The sequence below is a fragment of the Anser anser genome (assembly GCF_964211835.1).
Source record: "Anser anser genome assembly, chromosome: 1".
Classification (NCBI taxonomy): Eukaryota; Metazoa; Chordata; class Aves; order Anseriformes; family Anatidae; genus Anser; species Anser anser.
The window spans coordinates 103,634,239-103,653,968 of NC_139720.1; the positions used below are offsets into that span (position 1 = coordinate 103,634,239).

A 19,730-nucleotide genomic window follows, 5' to 3' on the forward strand; every position below is an offset into this window, starting at 1 on the left:
CTTCTGAACTCTTCCCACAGAGGCCCCACCTGCAGCTCCTCACTACCAAAACCTTACCACGTAAAATCAATACAGAAGGGACCATTGTAGTTGACATCCATTTTTGTAATCTCTGTAGACTCAGTCAAGACTTCAATGTCCTGAAAATGATGTTCTTCATATGTGACATCTGCAAGCCAGAAGCCGAATCGCATTTGGAAGGCAGCGTGTGGGAAGCTTTAAACATCGCTGTTTACTATATAATTATTGTGTGAAATGGTAAAGTTCATTAGTCTCCAAGACTGTCAAACGCATAGTACTGTAAGACTCAAATCACCTTCTCAATATTTTAAAAGCTTACTATGATTTTAGTTAATTCATCTGAATGTGTTCACCTTATCCAACATTTTTAATTTCAGACTTTCCCAAATGAAAAGGAATGTTGTAGCACTAATCAAACCCACGAAATAGCTCAATCAGTATTATCATTCTATAAAGCATTAAGACAGCTGTGTCATGTCTAGCTGGAAGTCAAAGTTTATATTGTTGATTATTAGCAATAACGTACCACATTCATTTTTCTTTGCAAAAAGACTGCTTGGACAAGTAACAAATTCATCAAATCATAGAATATCTTGAGTTGGAAGGGACCCACAAGGATCACTGAGTCCAAATCCTGGCTCCACACAGGATCTCCCTAAAATAAAACCATGTCTGAGTGCATTGTCCAAACACTTCTTGAACTCCATCAGGCTTGGTGCTGTGACCACTTCCCTGGGGAGCCTGTTCCAGTGCCCAACAACCAATTGGTGAAGAACCTTCCCCCAATATCCACCCTGAACCTCATCTGTCACAGACTCATGCCATTTTCTTGGTCCCAAAATGGAGCCCTGTGGAACCCCACTAGTGACTGGCCACCAGCCTGATGTAACCCCATTTACTCTAACTCTTTGAGACCAACCCATCAACCAGTTTTTCACCACTCGTATTATGTATTTACCTAGCTGTACGCTAGACATTTTGCCCAGAAGGATACTGTGAGAAACTTTACTGAAATCCAAAAACATCAGCTGGCTTCCATTGGTCAACTAGGTGGGTGATGTTGTCATAAAAGGAAATTAAGTTCATTAAGTAGAACCTTCCCCTCGTGAACCCATGTTTTCTGTGACCAATGACTGTATTGTCTTTCGGGTGTTTTTCAGTAACTTCCAGAAAAATCTTTGTTATAATTTTACCAGGCACTGAAATGAGACTGACAGGTCTGTAGTTACTGGGGTCTTCTTTCTATTCCAGTTTTCAAAAAGGACAAATGTTTGTTAGCTTCCAGTCAAGTCGGACCTCTCCAGTTTGCTTTGCCAAACAAGAGCTGTAATTACTAAATTAGTCATTTACGGCTAAGTTTACTATTCTCTTCTTAGGAAAAGACCTTTCCTAAGAATACAGTTGTGAGGGTTTTGTTTGTCTGTTTTTGTCTTCCTGCAATTTATTATAGTGTTCCTGAACATTCCAAGTCAAAAACCTAAAAATAATAGGCCTTAAATATCTACTTAAAGACCGTGTACATTTATTTAGGTTCCTGTATTCTAGTATTCTTACCTTAATCAATGGAGACTAATAAAGAAAATATATTATTTCTTTAATAAACTGGGGCTGAGAGGGATGAACTTGCACTAATGTTAGGCTGTTCCTGTGAGGCACCCATATAAATGTGCAAAACAAGTTTCTTAGCAGAAAGAAGTTGTGCTACTACAACGTTACAGAAAAGCAGCGTTGTTTCCTGTGGCTTCAATTCTGTAAAAATTTAAAGTCTAATATCTGTGCAAGAAAATTTATTGGCATAAGGTCATTAAAAAAAAAAAAGCTTCTGGAATTGGTATACAAACCTCAATCTTAGAAGATTTCTTCTTTCTGCTGACTTTACCGTTTCACAGCATATTTGGTTGACCCACGAGATTAGTGGATCCCTTCCCACTTTATTGCCTCTCTTCACCCTCCTCAACTAAAATTACAAAGCTTATCCCAAACAAACACCTCCTCTCTTCTACATCGGCTGCCCGCATCCTCACATTTAACCTCAAGTGTTTTTTGCCATTCAGACGCCACAGGCGTAATCCCCTTGCAAAGTCTCACCCCCAAAACTAACAGACACGTTCTTCCCATCACGCTTGAGCCCCCTTCAGCCGTTCCTTGCCGCCGGCCGCCTTCGCATCGGCGCGGCCAGGCCACAGCGGGGAGGCGGCGCAGAGGAACCGCTGCCTGATGCCGCCCCCGCTCCGGCCCCTCCGGTTTCGCTCCCGGTGGCGCTGCCTCGCCCCGCCGGCCCCGCTCCCTCACTCACCCGCCGCCGGCCGTGCCCCGGCCCCCGCCGCCCTCCATGGCCGGCCCCGCCGTTGCCATGGCCCCGCCTCGCCGCGCAGCGTGGCGGCGGAACTCGCTGCCGCCGCCCCGCCCCGCCCCGCCCGGAGCGCGGGGACCGCGCATGCGCGGCAGCCGCCGCCGGCCGCCCGAGGGCGGAGCGCGCTGCCGGCCCGCGGGGCTCCCCTCACGCCGCCCCCCGCGGTGCCACGGCGGGGGCCGGGGCTGCGGTCAGCTTCCCTCCTCATCCTCGGGAATCAAGCTTTCCGTGCGGGCACGTCTCTGCACGCAGCAGAATTACCGTTCCTATCTCCTGCAGAGTTCAGGGTCCCGCTTCACCAGTATGTCGGCGGCGCTCAGCTTCCCCCTGTCCCGCAGGTACCTCAGGACGTGAGGCCGTTGTCTCCAGGTGACCCTTACTCCGTACTCTTCCTCCGGAGTGTCTGTAACCAGTACTGCTGCCGCTTCCCCTCTCCCGCAGGGTTCACTGCCAGACGCCAACTCTCCTTCTGTTTGCCAGGCACAGCTACTGGTTCGCGACCGAGCGCTGCTGCATCTCCTGTTCCTTACAGGAGGCTCTGGAGTCCCAATATCTGGTGGGCTGAAGGCTTCTGGCTCCACAGGCTGAGGGACAGGCATTGACGGTGTTTCTTCACAGTTCTCTGAACTGGCTGCCTGAACGTTGCTTTTTGCTACTGTGCCATTCTTGCACCGGCTGTGAGAGTGCTGTGCGTTCTTCCCTGCATGATTCAGCACATCTGGGGAGCAGACTGCACATCCTTCTGAATTCTCAAAAGTTAAAGGAGGAAATTTGCAGGCTACAGGTCTTTGGCAAGCTCCCCTTGCACAAGGCAAACCATGGCTGGCATCCTGCTTCTGCGGTTTACAAGGACCACGATGCTTCTTCTGAAATGCTTTCAACACCAACGACTTAGTTGTTTCAAATTGTGCGCACACCTGAAGGTCAAGACATAAGAAAAAACAATTTTCTCTAAAGGAACGCCAACCTCATTCTGCTTCCCCACCCATCCCATCTTTCATCAGCGTGTTGACTAAATGCATAAGATGGTCTGCAGCAAAGCAAAACAGTCATTAACCTTGCTGGTAAGCATGAGACACCTCTGAACTTCAAAGTTATGTTCTGACACTTCCCTCTCTAAAGAAAGTGGGTAGCGAGTGAACTATCCTCTGGTAACATACAAAAGAACACAAGACTTCTGATTTAAAGAAAAATCTAAATCATCTAACTGGCATCTACACCTTTCACACCTGCAGATTTAAAATAGTTCAGACCTGGATCCTGTGTCCTTCTGTGTCTTAGCATAGCTGAATAAATTCAGTGAACCACATCCTCAGTGTTCCTGAACAGGTAGAGGTTCAATACAAAGTGATTTAAACAATACCCACTTCATTTCATCACCTTAGATTACGCTAATTAAGCCTTCAAAATATTCCCCCCAAACACCTTTGCCTCAATCACATAGTTAACCTCTATATTCTAGAAGAGCAGATCACTGGAACTGCCAATTCTAAAATCAGCTGTCCATAGAAGATGGTCAAAGTTAATAACCTGTATTTCCTTGAAAGACTGGGGACTCAAGACCTGAAAATCCTTCTGTTACAGCAGTCTTTATCTTCCTGGGTCTCAAAAGAAATTGTGGTTCAGTTTCTCACAATTTGTTTTTCCCTAAAGCATGCCAAACTGGCTTCTAGTTATGACAACCACAGACCCCTTTTAGCATTCTCATGTTACTACATAGTCCCTCAAAAAACTAAGTTCAGCTTAACTACGGGTAGTGACTGTTGAATGCAAAGCCATTGTGCAGGAAAATAGAGCAATGATTCCCTAATAATTGTATCCCAGCACACACTTCAAAGAACATAGGTGAACCACACTGACTTTGAGGGTATGACTTCCTTGCTTCAGAGAACACGTCAGGTAGACTTCACCTGGTATTAAAGACTTAAGATAACACCAAGATGAGCAGAAACTCAGCTGCCACGGAAACGACTGACATCCATCTGCAGAAGAATCTGCAGGAAGTTACAAACTTACCAGGATTTTTCAAAGGGAATAATGTTTAGAAACAAAGAATAATGTGGACATTTTCATCTCTTCAAACAAAAAACATACTTCTTCACAGTAGTTATTGCACACAGCATTACAGAAGCCATAGAGCTAACTCACCAATATAAAAAGTAAAAAAATTGAGTATGTTCTACTTTAAGGTTAAAGCATAACAAAAACAAATCTAGGTCTCCAGGGTTAAAGGAATGTTTCTTGTACATTTGAAACCACACTTTTTGAGCCTGCTTTGTAAAGAATGCAGAATAACCTGAATTGGAAGGGACCCACAAGGATCATCAAGTCCAACTCCCGGGTCCCCAGAGGACCACCCAAAAAATCAGACCATATGTCTGAGAGCGTTGTCTGAATGCTTCTTAAACTCCATCAGACCTGGTGCTGTGACCACTTCCCTGGGGAGCCTGTTCCAGTGCCTGATGACCCTCCTGGTGAAGAACCTTTTCCTGATAGCCAGCCTGAACTGCCCCATCGCAGCTTCATGACACTTCTTCGGATCCTACTGCTGGTCACCAGAGAGAAGAGATCAGTGCCTGCCCTCCACTCCCCTTGTGAGGAAGCTGTAGACCGTGATGAGGTCTCCCCTCAATCTTCTCTTCTCCAGACTGAAGAAACCAAGTGACTTTAGCGGCTCCATATACATCTTGTCCTCTAGACCCTTCACCATCTTTGTAGCCCTCAAATCACAGAGACTCAAGCAGAAATAACACTTAAACAAAGCTCCCCTAGGAGATAACTATTGTTGGAACAGTGTGTGTATAAAGGAATATATGTATAGGAACACACATATATAGGAACAGCCTGTCTTTGCAGCAGCCATTTACTTAAAAAAATATATCTTTGCATTACATAATATACGGACTATCTTGGGACACTGCAACAGTCCCTGCAATATTCTTTCAGACTAGAAAGAAGCCCATCAGAAGAACAATATGGAGAGAAACTATTCAAAACACACAGAATGGAAAATAAGGCAGGTTAAAACAAGTTATTTTGAAGTGAGGACCTCTGGTCCCTAAAATTAGTAGTGTCAGATTTAAACAAAACAACTAGTATTTTAACATGTAACACTTAGATTTCAGCAATTTCAAGCAGCAAGGCAACAAAAAAAATTTACCCCAAAAATATTTATTATGTATAGGGTTTTCAGTTGCCACAGAAAGCGTTTTCCTCATGAGAATTAGTTTTTCAGAAGAAAAACAGAAATAGTAATCAGTATACACTGCACAGTGTTATGCCTTCACATACCCAAAATCTTGTTGTTTGTTTGTAATTAGAATGTGAAGCAACTCACATGTGCTCATTTATGCTTTAGGCATTTATAATCAATTCAGGTCCATGCTACTAATTTTGCGTATCCAGGACAGACAGCTTTCTTTTGAGTCTTGTGACTTGTGGGAGAAACTCTAAGACTGTTGCTGTGGGACACAGGGGAAAGGATAACTTATACCAACCCAGGCAGCAGAGGTATTCTGGTCTATAGGTTTTGTAGGAACATGTCTTGGATTCTCAGCCAAAGGTTGTGGAGTTTCACAGCAATGGATGGGTCCCTCCCATGGTTCCTCAAGGAATACCAGTTCTGCCTTCCTGGCATTGCGAGCACGCTTCTTCTTCGGAGGCATCAAAAGATATGGTAAAGCCACTTAGAAACCTCATGACGCTTGCGAGAACCAACTGGAGAAAGACAAAAGCACTCTGAGAAGATGCTAAAGAGCTCTCAAATCTGTAGAAGACAAACGCATTTGAAGACAAGCCTGTTTGGAAAGCTCAGATATAAATTTTAAGAGAAATAAAACACACAACATTATCGTGTATACATCACCAATAGCTTTTAAGCTTTCTGTCAAATTCCAGGCAGATTTAGCAAATGCACCATAGAATAGATAATTAAAATGTTCCGAAGCTTCACAAAAGCAGACAGCCTAATATGTTGGGGCAGACAGTCAGACAAACAAAACAAAAATGCTGTAGCTGCACAAGGAGTTCTGAAGTGGCATTCTGCACAAGCCTCAACATTATAGGAAAGATCAGTTTCTTACAAAAATACATAGTTTAAATACACAAGCCTGACAAACTTGCATAGGCACTTTCATAAAGATATTTTAGAAGTAATTTGAAAGACATCCATATGTGATAAGACCTGATTAAAATACTGAAATATAGAACCAACTATGTTCAGAACTAGCTTGGTCACTGACAATTTTAAGGAAATTAAAAATTGCCGAGAGAGAAGAAAAAAAAATACAAAACGAACAAATGTTTGCAATGGGATTCAGTTGACCTCCTTAATCCTCTGTGACAAGTCAGCTATCTAGAAGACTTAAATAATTTCTTCACATCAACTCAGAACCTACCCTAGTTACCACTGAAGAACGATTTTAAGAATTGGAAACCAGAAACTTAGTCTATAAAATTGGTGTATAAGGCCGTAATACTCAGAATGCTTTCAATTTCTAGCTGCTACTTATCCATACGGTTTCATTTCAGAAATTCTAAGTTTTTAAATACTTGATGTTTCCCTCCTGCGTTATAGGTATCTTGCACGATTACTTTTACCTAGCAAATATCTTGTAAACGAACGTAAATAAACGTTCTGCTACCAGAGGAGCAGAACAACCGCACGGCCCCCTCAGCAGCTCCCTACCAACACACGGCCTTGGCGTTGCCTAACGGCCCCCGAGCGTCTCTGCCGCCCCCCTCGGGCCCAGGGCCGCTCTCCTGACGCAAACCGGCGCAAACGGCCTCGGCCGCGCTCCGGATCCGGATCCGGCTCCGAATCGGGATCCGCCTCCCGCCGCCAGCCCGGGCGCAGCCCCTCATTGGCCCAGGCGGGCACGTGACGGCCGCGAGCCGCCGGGCGCCAAATTCAAACAGGGAGCCGAGCCGTGCCGCGGGGCGGCGGGGCCGGCAGCGCCGCCGGGGCTCCCTCCGCCCTCCCTCCCTCCGCGACTCCGGCCCGGCCCGGCGGTGAGTGCTGCCCGCCCGCTGCCGCCGCCTCGGAGGCTCTTCCGGGGAGAGGGGGGTGTCCGGGCCTGGCCCCGGGGCAGCGGCCGGGGCTCGCCGGGAGGAGAGGGGGGTGCGGGGGTGAGGCCTCCCCGGGGGCCTCGGGGAGGGAGCGGGGCTCTGGGTGCTGCGGGCTGCCTGTGGGGGTCAGCAGCTCTGCCTCCGGCCGCCGGGCGGCCCCGACACCAACGCTCCTGCCACGCAGGGCACCGACTCCGCTTTTTGTCCCCGGGGCTCTATTTTGTACCCGCGCAGGTGACTTACTGACAGGTTTCTTGCTTACTAGCTGGCCCCGTCAATTCCACGGATGCAAAATGCCTTCTTTGTTGTTGCTGGGTGTTTCTATTCTGCCTGTCTTCCCTAACGATAAATAGTAAGCACAACTTGCGTGCTCTCGTTCTGTTATAGTTTGCTGCAAGAGGCAATCTCCCCATGTATTTCGTGAATGGCATGGTATTTATAAGCGGTGTGCGCAGAAGGTGCATGCAGCATCTTACCCTGAAAGCAGTGTCTCTGAATTTTTATCTCTACTCCTTTTGACTTAATAACCTAAATCGTTTGTTATCTAAAAGTTTGGAATTTGAATTGTATGCTGCCCTATGACAAGTTTGTCTAATGCTACAGAAGTCTACAGAAGGAATGACTGGAGCATTTACTTCACATTTATTTTAAAGTACCTAGCTTCTGCTGCTTTTATTATGTGCTCTTATAGTGTCCAGGGCAATCTCTGCTGCCCAAATCTTATACCACCTGCTAAATCCCCCTTTCTCTCATGTTGCGTGATCTGCTTACAGCAATAAGATGTAAGGATCAGGACTGCTATTTCTGTGTTATAGCTTCTCATCCCTCCAGCTTGCTGACTGATGCTGATCAAGCCACTTTACAGCTAAGTCTTAGCATCCCTTTCTGTAAAGCAGATACGTGTACTTTCCTTCCTTGTTAGGTACTCTATGACTCTGAACTTCTGATATAAATCATCTGCTTTGCAAATCTCTCTCCTGTCCTGCTCACACAAAATGTGGATAAAAGAAATACAGTACTATTTTCCCATAGGCTGGTCAATCTTGTTAAAAGTTTTCAATTCTGATTTTTCTTTTTTTTTTTTTTTTCCTAGCAGTGTAATAGTTGGTGATTATACGTGTGCTGTGGAAGGCCTGGGGTGATTTGCTGCCTCTTTCTTTTCTATTCCTGCCACCTGCACTCTTATGTTATATCTCTTGTTTTGCAGGACTTATTCTTCTCATTTTCAATGGAGAGTGACTGTACAGATCAATGATGAGGACCAGCCCTCGCAGGCCCTTAATTCTCAAAAGACGGAAACTGGCCCTTCCACAGAAGGATGCACCCAGTACCTCAGCAAGAGATGAGCACAATGGTCAGGGACAAAAGACATCTAAGCAGGAACACAGCCAAGAGGACCAGCATGACAGCCAAGGCAGAGACAAAATGGACTCTGGCCTGCAGAAATTCCCAGCAGGAATAAAAATAATCAACCATCCTACCATGCCCAACACACAAGTGGTGGCCATCCCTACAAATGCTGATATTCAGAGCATCATAGAAGCCCTTACAGCAAAAGGAAAAGAATGTGGAAATAATGGGCCCAACAAGTTCATTCTCATTAGCAGTGGGGGCACCTCTTGTTCATCAGGTTCAGGACTGTCGCAGCATCACCCCTCAGAGAAACCCAGTGCAGCAATCAAGGCTGCCGATGGCGAAGTAAGAGAGAAGAATGTCATGCAGACACCTGGTCTTGCAGGAGGGACAACACTCTGGCATTCAGGAGTTGACTCTGTGGTTGCACAGGAACAGGAGAGCAACAGTATGTAACTCTTACCCTTTTCTTCATCGTGATAGATGGGCAAAGGGGTGTGAAGTGGGGCAATGAGCATAGTGCTTGCATCTCAGTATGCAGTAAATTATTAAGTTATTTACAAAATAGCTGTACATATGAAGTGAAATCTGAATGATCTCAGTAGATACATTTTTGGTGGTAGAGACAGGTCTGGCATATGAAAGTGTGTAGCAAAGCAAAATTTTAGTGCTGAGAGAAAAAGAAGTGGGGTTGGTTTAAGGGAATCTAGTCTAATAGAACAAAATACTAAGCAAAGAGGTGGTGGATGGAGTCAAGATTAGCATGAAGTACCCTAGTCAGTGACAAAATATAGGAGCCTAGAGCTTTCAGAGAGAAGTGTTTCCCATCCTTTAATAACTAAGTGGCAAGTCTGTTTTTTCTTGACTGTCTCATGAAGCTGATGGGCAAATGTTAGAAGTGGGATGGGTTTTACTTTGACTTACTGCTCAAATCATATTTGTATTTGTAACTTAAAATATCTATGTAGCTTTTGTCTGTGGCAAATCTTATCCCGCTGCCTGACAGGAACCCATAGACTGTTCCAGTAGCTGTATTGTTACAAACAGCCTCACCAGAAACAATAAAACTGCATTAGTTTTCCATTGTTGCTATTGAAAAACCCTGAAGACATGGAGCTTCTGACTTAGGTCTTGTGCTTAGTCTTTCTTTTGTAGTTTATGCCACCTTTTTCCTTGGCCTTTGCTTACTGGGTTCATCTTTTAGCTGAAAATTCTTGAAGTACTGGAGTTAACACTGTCCTGTTTTGATTGAGAGCAATAGTCTGGTTTGAATGTTTTGTTTTGTGTTTTGTTTTTTTTAAGGCTTCAGCTTTTTTCAGGAATTGGGCAGATTCTCATACAATCAGGAATTTAAGGTATATGCACAAGAAGCTTTAGCTTTGCGATGTTATCTTGTCCCTATCGTGACACAGGGATACCTTTCTGAGCAGTGTGATTAGTGCCTTCCATTTGGCATTAAGGTGAAGGAAGAGGATTACTTATGAGTAAGCAGAGTTATGGGCTTGTTATCCCGACAGGCAGTGGCGAGACAATGAGCTCTGTGCTGGATAATAGTCTCACTAACATCCAGTGGTTGGGGAAGATGAGAACTGATGGACTAAGTCCCTGTTCTGTGAAGCAAGATACGGAGAAAGAGAACCAGATACCTCTGCAGGAAAAAATCAAGGTAAGCAGGCGAAGGCAACATAGTGTGCACTGAAACTTTTGATAGGGATGCAATTCATGTGGATTAGAAGACTTGCAAGAACTAGATGTGATCCACTCTAAGTAATCTGAGATTGCCTTTTACTGTTTTTGAATAGCAGGACATGGATTATCCAGCTCTTTTTGTCAGCTCTTTGAGCACTCATGTATTGTTTCTTCTGTCTCAGACTGAAGAAGATTCTGCTGCTGTTGCCATTCCTACCTCCTCTTCCTCCTCCTCCTCCTCCTCCTGGCAGGATTCGGTGTCAGAAAGACCTCCTTACTCGTACATGGCCATGATCCAGTTTGCCATCAATAGCACTGAGAGGAAGCGTATGACTCTGAAGGACATCTATACCTGGATTGAGGATCATTTCCCGTATTTTAAACATGTGGCTAAGCCAGGTTGGAAGGTAACAAGTAGGCCCTCAAGTTGCTGTGGCCCTCAGGGTGATGCAGTCATAAGCTTTCTGGGTGAAAATGAAAAGTTGTTCCCCAGCCTACAGAGCAATATGGAAATTAATTTAAACATCCCACCCCAAATACTCTCTCATTCCAGGCATTCCCTCTTCAACTTCTAGTATCCTTTTTCTCATGCTACATAGGCAAGATGGTGGGATGTTTGATCATTGGAGTAAGAATAGGGTTCTCAAGGGTAAAGAGAATAAGAGACTTATGGTAAGGTTGGCTGGGTATGCAGTGAATATGAATGTCCACATTGTCTGGACTTTGGAATGGAATCTCCTCTGCCAGAGCAGTCGTGTCTGAAGTAAGCCCTACAGTGCTGATAACAAAACTTCTGCTATTCAATTTCCCCCCTTGTTCCTTTTTCTCCAGAACTCCATACGGCACAACCTGTCCCTTCATGATATGTTTGTTCGTGAGACATCTGCTAATGGTAAAATCTCATTTTGGACTATTCACCCTGATGCCAACCGTTGCCTAACATTGGACCAAGTGTTTAAGGTGAGTGCCTCATGCAGAGAAAATGGAGCAGCCTATCCAGTCCATGCTAGACAGGCACCTTAATTTAAAGGGAAATTTAAGCTACTTTGACATCAGCTTCTCTATAAAAGCTGGACTCAGTCACTTCTCCTGACAAACAGATGAACTCAATTTGAAAGAAGAAGTGCTGTGGCTTTTGCTGCTGGAGTTCTTCTGAGATGTATTTTATTCTTCAGGTGGTGTACCAAATCTAATAGTGACTTAGTTCAACCTGTTTCCATGGGCCTGCAACAAACTTCCAGTGAGAAGTTTTCCACTGAAGTGGTCTAACAGTTCTTGTGTTGACTAGACAGCCACAGGATGGAATTGTACTATCCCAGCTAGATATTTTAGGAAGTACCTTTTTTGTAGAAGCAACAGCTTGCAAATCTAGTACAGGTGTGTTTAGTCTTTTGTGTTTTCTGCAGTGGGTGGGCAGATTTACTCTCTGGTTTGCTTGGATTATACAAAGTTAAACTGTCCCGTTTTTCCCCCCCCCTTTGGTTGATAACTTCCTCTTATTTTCTTATTTTTCTCCCTCTCAATGCCTTGTTGCTACCAGCCGCTGGACTTGGGGTCACCAACATCGCCTGAGCACTCTGAATCAGTAAGACTTTCCCCCTGGTTCGGGGCTTGAGCTTCCGTTCTCCTCTTGCCCGTCATTGAAGGAAAGGATGAGAGATCTGGGGAGGGGGGACTGGGTCACTGCTGCACCTGGTCATATGCTCTGTGCACACCCTTCCTGGGGAAAGGTGTTGAGCCAAAGGTTAATTGCCTTCAGGTGATATGTTCTCTCTACAGCTTGGCTAGAGCTGTACAACTTTGAGCAACTAAAAATCTACTGCTGAAATAGGTTGCAGTGGGCACCAGCAGGCTTCAGAAAAAGCTAAGACAGGGTTTGGGTACAGTCCTCATCTGTGGCAGCAGTCCCACTCTGTTCTGGGTCTCACAACCAGAGAGAATGGGATCTCTCTGTGCTCCTTGTTTCGTTTGGAACCCAGCTGCACTGTGACTCTCAGGAGGATAAACGCATTTGCTGTCTCTTGCATTCAACAATTTTAACAATGATGGATTTACAATGAGCCAGTAAGACACTTTTCTGTTACCACTATAGTCCTGGCCCTCATTCCATCTGCTTTGACCTCTGATTCCTGTGTTGCCTCTGATATTCCACTTGAACTTCAGGTCTACGGTTTGTATGGAAATCAAATACACGATAAATGTATGCTATTCAACTTTCCTCAGGCGCTGAGGACACTGAAACAAGGTCAATTCTACAGCAGAGTCCACAGCTGGATCAGCTATCTTGTGCCATTTCTTTCTTTTTGACTGGTAGCTAGCTTTGAGATGGCATGACCACAAAACAGCAAGTGTTGCAGAGAGAGAGAGAGACAGCATGATTGCTGGGTGCTAACAGCTGCTTTTCCTGTAATTAGCTCAGCACAGGCTTCTGGATTTGCAGTTCTGAATGAGACAACGGAATAAATACGAATTCTTCTCTTTAAATCTTTTCCTCCTTCCTCTCGTCTTCCTTATTTTACAATGTCTACAGCAGCAAAAGAGACATGTTCCAGATCCCCAGAAGAATATGGGAAGCAGCAGCAAAACTGAACCCCAGAATGCACGTAAGTGTCTACATCAGCCTAGGCCAAAGAGAATCATTCTCATAAGTCTTAGGACATAGATAAATCTCGTATTCTCTTATATATTCTTATAATATATATTCTTATATATTCTCTCATAATCTCTTATAGATAAATCTCAAAACCTCTCCCAGATTCTCGTAGGAATAAAGTAGAAATTGTTATCCAGCTTTGCCTGCTTACAGACTTCCTACAGCTGCTCCCATCTGTCAGGTTTAAAGCTGAAGGTAGAGCTACAGTCTCTTTGAGCACCCAGTTCCCTTCCATCCTCTCTAACTGAGTGAGAGCAGAGCTTGCCCCAACTTGAGGACTAGGATCTGTATGAGAGGCTGTATTTTCCTCTTCATCAGGCCTTCTGGCTTGGGGTTTGTATCCTCAAAACTAACAGAGAAGGCAGGTGAAGCTATCTCTGATCAAATGGTTATTTGGGGGTATTTAGAAGCACTTTCTGTTAGGTATCTGATTTTCCCGAGGTGGTAGAAGGGCAGGAGGCTAACAAATCAATTCTTTTCCCTTCCAGGCCGAAAGATGAAGCCTTTGCTTCCTCGCATCAATTCCTACCTGGTTCCAATCCAGTTTCCTGTGAGTCAGCCTCTTGTGTTGCAGCCTTCTATGAAGGTTCCTCTGTCCATGGCACAGGGAGCATCCCTCAACAGCTCAGAGACCTTCCAATGCAATAAACGCGTGCGCATTGCTCCAAAGGTTGTTTTTAATTCTTGCTTTTGGGGGGATGGGATGGAATGGGGTGTGTTGTGTTTTGTTTTCTCCATAGCTGTTGTTTTCCATGGACTGCGTTCTTTACGTGGTTCCTTTGTGTATCTTTACTGGGTCCTCCAAGCCTGTAAGTTTATGGCTAAGAACTAGCCAGTGGCAATCCTTGCTGTCCTTTTCTGTCTCTAGGGTCACTGTTAACTGCTAGTTGACTTGCTGTTAAGGACATTACTTTAATTCAGTGGAGGCGTGGGCACTCTGGACTGAATGGTCCAGACTGTCTTTTTCTGCTGCTCAGATGTGAATAAGTAGGAATGGGAAAAATAGCTTTGTTCTGTCCCTAAAGCACTCAGAATTTCATAGCTCTGAAGAGCCAGCCCTAATATAGGGCACTGCTTTTGAAAGAGCATTTACTTGCATGTAGACTCTTCCCAGAGATTTTCAGTATCTATTTGCCAGTTGTGGAGTTCTCAGTTATTCTGGGCTGAAGAAAAAACAGCTATTAAACAGGGCTTACTCTTCACATCTTACTGACTCACTGTCTTGGATGCTTAGGCATTGTCAAGCTTTTCCATCCTGTCTAACCTTAATCCTGTTTTCCTTCTTGTTCCTGTTGCTTTATATTCTCTCCTGCTGTGATTTGTCTTTCCCTCATGTTTTTTTTCTTCTAATAACCTCTATTTTTTTCTTTTTTCCTTGGTTTCTGGGAAAGCTGTCCCCACTCATTTTGTCATTGCACATGTACGTAATGTAAGGAGGAATCAAAACCATAAATACTTGGCTCTTCTCCTGCCTGTCCTTCTAGAAATTGCTCATTGCAGAAGTACTCTGAAGGGCACGACTTCGAGTCACTTAGCTAAAACCCTTCCCATTGTGATCTGTAGGCTTCTCTGTATCATTTTCACTGGGAGAGCAATGTTTATCTGTTGCTATTGCTAATTTTTTTGCTATTTTTTCCCATTTTACCTGTTCTGCTGTACTTTACTACTAGTCTTTCTTTTTTTTTCTTCCACTACCATTTGTATTTTAAATGGGTTAGATCCTTGTTTACTGACTGCATATCATTTTCTTTTCTTTGTAGATGTCACTCTCTATGGATGAGTCATCCTCTTTGCCTGTGGCTATTGTCAAGGAAGAGAGTCAATGTGATGAAGGCCTATTTTCTCAAACCCATTCTTTAAAGGAGAGCAGCTCCCAACCCAGTGAGGAATTGGCTTCTTTCCCTGAGGCTCCCTGTATAAAAGAGGAGGAGGTCTCACAGCTGGATGACTGGTTGTCCCCCTTTGCCTCAACCCTAACTGTAAAGGAAGAGCCAGCCTTGTTCCTCCCAGTCTCAGCTGCAACTGAGAAGAAACATTTCACCGTACTGAAGTCACCATCTAAGAGTTTTTCTGACACGTTAGTTATAAAGAGACGTGAGAGGCGGGAAATGAGCAGATCCAGAAGGAAACAGCACCTAGCACTACCTTGCTCTGAAGAGCCTGTCCTTATTTTGCCAGAGAGCAATGACTTTGACCCTTTCCGGTTAGGGGCAGACTTACCCTTCCTGCAGGAAAGCCAGCCTCCAGAGAATGTATCACAGCTCAGCTGCCTGCAGGGGGAAGAGGGGCCTTTCAAAACACCAGTCAAAGAGATGTTCAGCAAATTGCCAGTTTCTTCCACTCCCAGCAAAGTCCCAGCAAATACTACTCCCCCACTAGGAGGCCTTGATCCCTGGAAGTCTGCATCGTTAGCCAAGGGAAGTAATGAGCTGGATTTCAGTCCAGTGAGAACCCTTCAGTTGCCATTCACACCCCTCCAGGAGAACCAGGACTTGCTGGGTTTTAACAGCACACCCCTTAAAAATCCTCTCTTTGAGTCCCCTCGGGAACTGCTCAATACAGAATCAAGTGACATGGTGCATGGCCCCCTCACAAGCTCTCCAGCTTTTACTCATGAATCTACCAAGCAGTTGCCTGTTGAACTGCCAACCTCCGGCTTTGCTGAAAACCGGTCACTCATGGAGGGCCTGATCTTGGACACTATGAATGACAGTTTGAGCAAAATCCTTCTAGATATCAGCTTTCCTGGTCTTGAGGATGAAAACTTAGGAACGGACATTAGTTGGTCTCAGCTTATACCTGAACTGAAGTAAACTGGCCAGAGGGCTGAATTTGGCTTATTTTGATATTATAGAAAGCACTCTCCTCTTCTGAGATCTATTCACATAGTCTAAAAAGACTGTCTGCTTTTGACGAATTCCCTCGTTTGTGGGAATAGTGGGCACTATTGACTCCTGCTAAGCTGGGAGACAGGCCCATTGGCTGCTATGAACTCCCTTTTTGAGCTGCAATAGACTATTTATGTGGGATAAGATAGCCTCTCTTCAAGGACTCTCATCTTTAGTACCAGGTTAGAGAGGTTCTTTCAGGAAAACATCTAGATAGACCCTGAAGGGAATTGGCTACTCAAGGGATCAGAGAGATATACTCCTGAGTTATGTCCAATAGGAAAGGCCCTGAGAACTTCCTCCTCATTCTGTCCTTAATTCCCTTTGCTTTGTTCTCGTCTTATTTAGCATCTTTTGTGTAGTTCTAATGGCTGTAAATATTGTACATTCCTTAAACTAGCTCTTAATTATAATAGTAATTTTATTCTTGTAGGATTATCATGGGAATATTTGGGCTGGTAAAGGGTTTAACTTAGTCTTGTCCATATGTCCCACTTGTCCTGTACTCTTCTACTCTAGATGAGAGCCCAAAATACTATTTTCTTCTTTGACCTAAGAAACCCATTGGCCTAGGCTGTTTTGCATGTTGCAGGCACACAGATCTGAAAAATCATCTATACGTGACTGAGTGACGGCTCAAGTTAAACATAACCTAGGGGACTAGGTAGAGTCACTGTTGCAGTAAGATGGGCTTTTACTGAATGGTTAAACCAGTCCTCATCATATCATCAGTTGAAAAATGTTTTTAAAAAAATAATAAAATACCAATATTGGCAAGTGAATGCCAACATTTTCACTGAAAAGTGACCTCTGGAAACACAAGGTATGTTTCTAAGTGCAATAGGGTGACTCATCCCAGTTCTCTAAAACTCGTATCAAAAGAGGAAATTGGTATGGAAAAAACCTAATCCTTCTGCTTACAGTCAAATGATGGCTCACGCATCTACGTATGCAATAAAGTTTCTCTGGGAGCACAGCTGAGTGTTGTCTTTACTGCTGCCGCTTTTAGTAACATGCTTAGGCTGGACCATGGTATGAACAGTTAAAATTTTTTTTTTTTTTTTTTTGCTTGCCTAACACACATGCTTTAGCCCTGGATCTGAGTTCTGGAAATAAGGCTAGATTGCTCTGGGGGAGGAGAGGATCAATGGGAAGAGGATGTGTTTAGTACTGCTTTGCGTTTAGAAGAATCATTTCATGTACAGGTAATGCTTTAATAGAAAGGGTTGTTTATAAAATAGTTTCAGTAGTAGGCTAGGCAACCACAGCCATTACCTGGGCAAACTGTTCGATTTATGTATTGGCCAGTGTTTGCAAGGGGTTAGTAGGAGCACATTGCCTCAAATGATTCCACAAAGTGAGATTCCTTGGTACAGTGCCAATGATAGTCCATGAAAATATCTTACTGCCTAACATCAGGAAGTTATGAAATTTTCTTTCACCCCCAGGCAACATGGTTTCTTAAAATCTTTGTTCTATCTGAAGCACTGATGACGGGAACAAAATTATTTTGAGTCATAGAGCACAAAAAGGTAGAAAAAGAAAGCAAAGCAAAGAGGAAGAGAGAGAGGCCAAGCATGTACTAATTGCATTTTACCCACTGCTGTATCAAAAGAAGCAGCTCCAATAGAGAAGCTGAGGGAAAGTGCATTAGTTTATATTCCCTATTTTGGAATTTAGGACATGCTTGGTGCTTGTCTGATCTCAGGTCTGTCTTGTTCAGTGATGTGGTACAAAACATGATTAAATAAAACAACACAAAACAAAAAACAACAAATCAATTTTTGGTGGGCTAGAGAACTACAGGTCTGTGGGGATCAGTGTGTTGTTTTTTGTTCGGTTTTGATTTCATTTCTTACTTCTGTTAGACAACAGTTAGTTTATGCCTGCAGTGCAGGACCTCATTTTTGTTTCCACTCTATTGAAAGAATTTTTTATCTAAATGTTATACAAATATGGCTAATCATTGTATGAATTCTTTTAAGCTTTTATTTTCAACCACGGGCAACATAAGTGCAGTCTAGATCAGTGAGAATCTACTGTGCATTTTTCTGTTGTCATCATTTTCTGTTTGTCTTCATTTTTTATAAGTTTACAGTTCTTAATTTTTAGTCCATCCTTCTTATTAACAAACAAAAAAAACGACTATAGCTTTACAGTCCACCTTTGTTCTTTTTCTTGTATGTATTTTCTTCAACACAGTTACTTTTTTTCTGTCATCCACGTGTTTAATGGGCAGACTTGTAGCAGTAACCCACTGCTTCTGCTGTCACTGCCTACATTCTCAAAGGACTGAGAACTGAGTATTATCCTATGCTATTACTACTCTCAATTCCTACAGCAAAGATTGAAATATTTTTTTTCTATATGTGTAAACCATGGGAAGGAAATCAGAAAAAGGGCCAAATACTCCTACTGCCAATATTCTCAGCTGTGCTATCCTGTTCCCAGCAGCAGGGTGCTTTTTCTGTCCTCATTGGGTAAGTAATCAGGAGGTTTTTAGTATTACTCAGGCCATCTTGACCTTACCACATCACAGTTGGTTACTTGACTCCTTCCTTTATATCATATACCTTTTATTGGGGTTGATGGGTAAACCCTTATGTTGTGAGTCAGAAACATAAAAACTTAACCTGAAACATTAGAACAGCACCAGCAGACTAGTTTCTGTATTTTCTAAATGCAAAACAATTTCCACTCAACATTTCTTCTGTCATCCATAAACACTAGAGCAGAAATTTACTACATGCATGTTTTTAAAAATTGCAGTTCTCTCACATGCATTTGTTACAGATTATTTGCTCTCAGCAGATATTTCCAGCACTTAATGGTTATTATTTCAGATTTTCTTGAGAGGAATATTGTATTCCCTGATCTACATTTCTGTCTGCTTAGCACAAGTGATTGCTCAGCTTGAGGACAACAGTGACAAATATTTTATTAGCCTGCCATATGAATCTCAGACCAGAAAAGTTTTGTCATTGATTCAGATATTGAAGCTGTATCACTTCTGATTGTGTCTCAGAGGTTTGCTCTTCTCTGGGCAGGAAATAAGAAACAAAGCTGTAAGGCTATGATTGTTGGCTGTCAGTAGCCTGTGTGTATTTTGTTTATGATTGATTTGCTGACACTGCCAATGAGGGCAGGAGGTCTTGATTCCTTCTTACCTATACATTTCCTCTAGTAAGGAGTTCGTGTTCTCCAGCCCTGACTGAAATCATCCTTCTCTGATCAGGAAATTGTAACAGACTGCCGTGAAAACTGATCTAAGCCGCACAGCACATCTGTCTTCAGGGTGGGGAGCCCAGGCTGAGGAGAAAGCCATAAATCTAGATCTAGACCCAGAGGGAAGAAGAGATGCAGATGGAAGAAGGCAAGATCATAGTCATGCGACTGCAGGAGAGGCACACTTTGTGGCATGCTTTCTGCCAGTACACGTTACACACCCGTCAACACTTAAAGCTTCTCAAGCCATCCAGTTTGTCTTTCACCTCATTTCCTGCTAATGGAGAGGATGCATGCATGTAACTAATATCAGAGCCACCTAACTAAAAATTACGTTCCCAGATGATTATGAACTGTTCTTGTCCTTGGGATAGTGTCAGTTCCAGGTGGGTGATCCTTTGCTCTCCCTGTCAGCAGAGTTTCTCTGAAGGCCACTTAACGTGGCTGAGCAGACAGGAAGAAATGACCTTTTTGTCCTGCC

General features: G+C 43.7%; 3 protein-coding genes across 9 annotated transcripts in view; 1 reads left to right on the top strand and 2 right to left on the bottom strand.

Annotated features, from left to right (window-relative positions):
• TULP3 (TUB like protein 3) overlaps positions 1 to 2,776 on the bottom strand; it is a 36,065-nt gene extending 33,289 nt beyond the window's left edge. The window contains exon 1 of one of the 4 annotated variants that reach the window (XM_083824955.1): positions 2,636 to 2,776. Coding sequence is in view for 2 of the 4 variants with exons in the window: in XM_083824951.1 (XP_083681077.1) it covers positions 2,318 to 2,460 (143 nt within the window). In the remaining 2 variants the exon portion in view is untranslated. The other 3 variants (XM_083824951.1, XM_083824957.1, XM_083824952.1) reach the window with 3 other exon arrangements.
• Positions 2,498 to 7,214, bottom strand: RHNO1 (RAD9-HUS1-RAD1 interacting nuclear orphan 1). Its single transcript, XM_083825169.1, has 3 exons — positions 7,062 to 7,214; positions 5,872 to 6,091; positions 2,498 to 3,291 (listed from the first exon to the last, which is right to left on the bottom strand). Exons 2-3 carry the CDS (start codon positions 6,037 to 6,039, stop codon positions 2,641 to 2,643), a joined length of 819 nt encoding a protein of 272 aa, XP_083681295.1. The 5' UTR covers positions 6,040 to 6,091; positions 7,062 to 7,214; the 3' UTR covers positions 2,498 to 2,640.
• A 22-nt stretch (positions 7,215 to 7,236) lies between these two features.
• On the top strand, positions 7,237 to 18,088 carry FOXM1 (forkhead box M1). Of its 4 annotated transcripts, XM_083824821.1 has the most exons (10): positions 7,237 to 7,384; positions 8,649 to 9,242; positions 10,312 to 10,460; positions 10,666 to 10,890; positions 11,315 to 11,443; positions 12,024 to 12,068; positions 13,014 to 13,086; positions 13,625 to 13,806; positions 14,897 to 15,017; positions 15,122 to 15,301. In XM_083824821.1, exons 2-10 carry the CDS (start codon positions 8,693 to 8,695, stop codon positions 15,160 to 15,162), a joined length of 1,515 nt encoding a protein of 504 aa, XP_083680947.1. In that variant the 5' UTR covers positions 7,237 to 7,384; positions 8,649 to 8,692; the 3' UTR covers positions 15,163 to 15,301. The 4 variants fall into 4 exon arrangements, with proteins under 4 accessions (XP_083680947.1, XP_083680944.1, XP_083680945.1 ...); XM_083824818.1 differs by having other exon boundaries at positions 14,897 to 18,088; XM_083824819.1 differs by having other exon boundaries at positions 13,017 to 13,086; positions 14,897 to 18,088.
• Positions 18,089 to 19,730: the final 1,642 nt, after the last annotated feature.

What these genes read in the sequence shown, in the direction of transcription:
- RHNO1 (XM_083825169.1), bottom strand. Translation starts at nt 6,039, where the DNA reads ATGCCTCCGAAGAAGAAGCGTGCTCGCAATGCCAGGAAGGCAGAACTG. An exon ending in AGAATACCTCTGCTGCCTGG is followed by an intron (nt 3,292 to 5,871) that starts GTTGGTATAAGT and finishes CTTGACCTTCAG; the next exon opens with GTGTGCGCACAATTTGAAAC.
- FOXM1 (XM_083824818.1), top strand. Translation starts at nt 8,693, where the DNA reads ATGATGAGGACCAGCCCTCGCAGGCCCTTAATTCTCAAAAGACGGAAA. An exon ending in CATTGGACCAAGTGTTTAAG is followed by an intron (nt 11,444 to 12,023) that starts GTGAGTGCCTCA and finishes TGTTGCTACCAG; the next exon opens with CCGCTGGACTTGGGGTCACC. An exon ending in GCGTGCGCATTGCTCCAAAG is followed by an intron (nt 13,807 to 14,896) that starts GTTGTTTTTAAT and finishes TTTTCTTTGTAG; the next exon opens with ATGTCACTCTCTATGGATGA.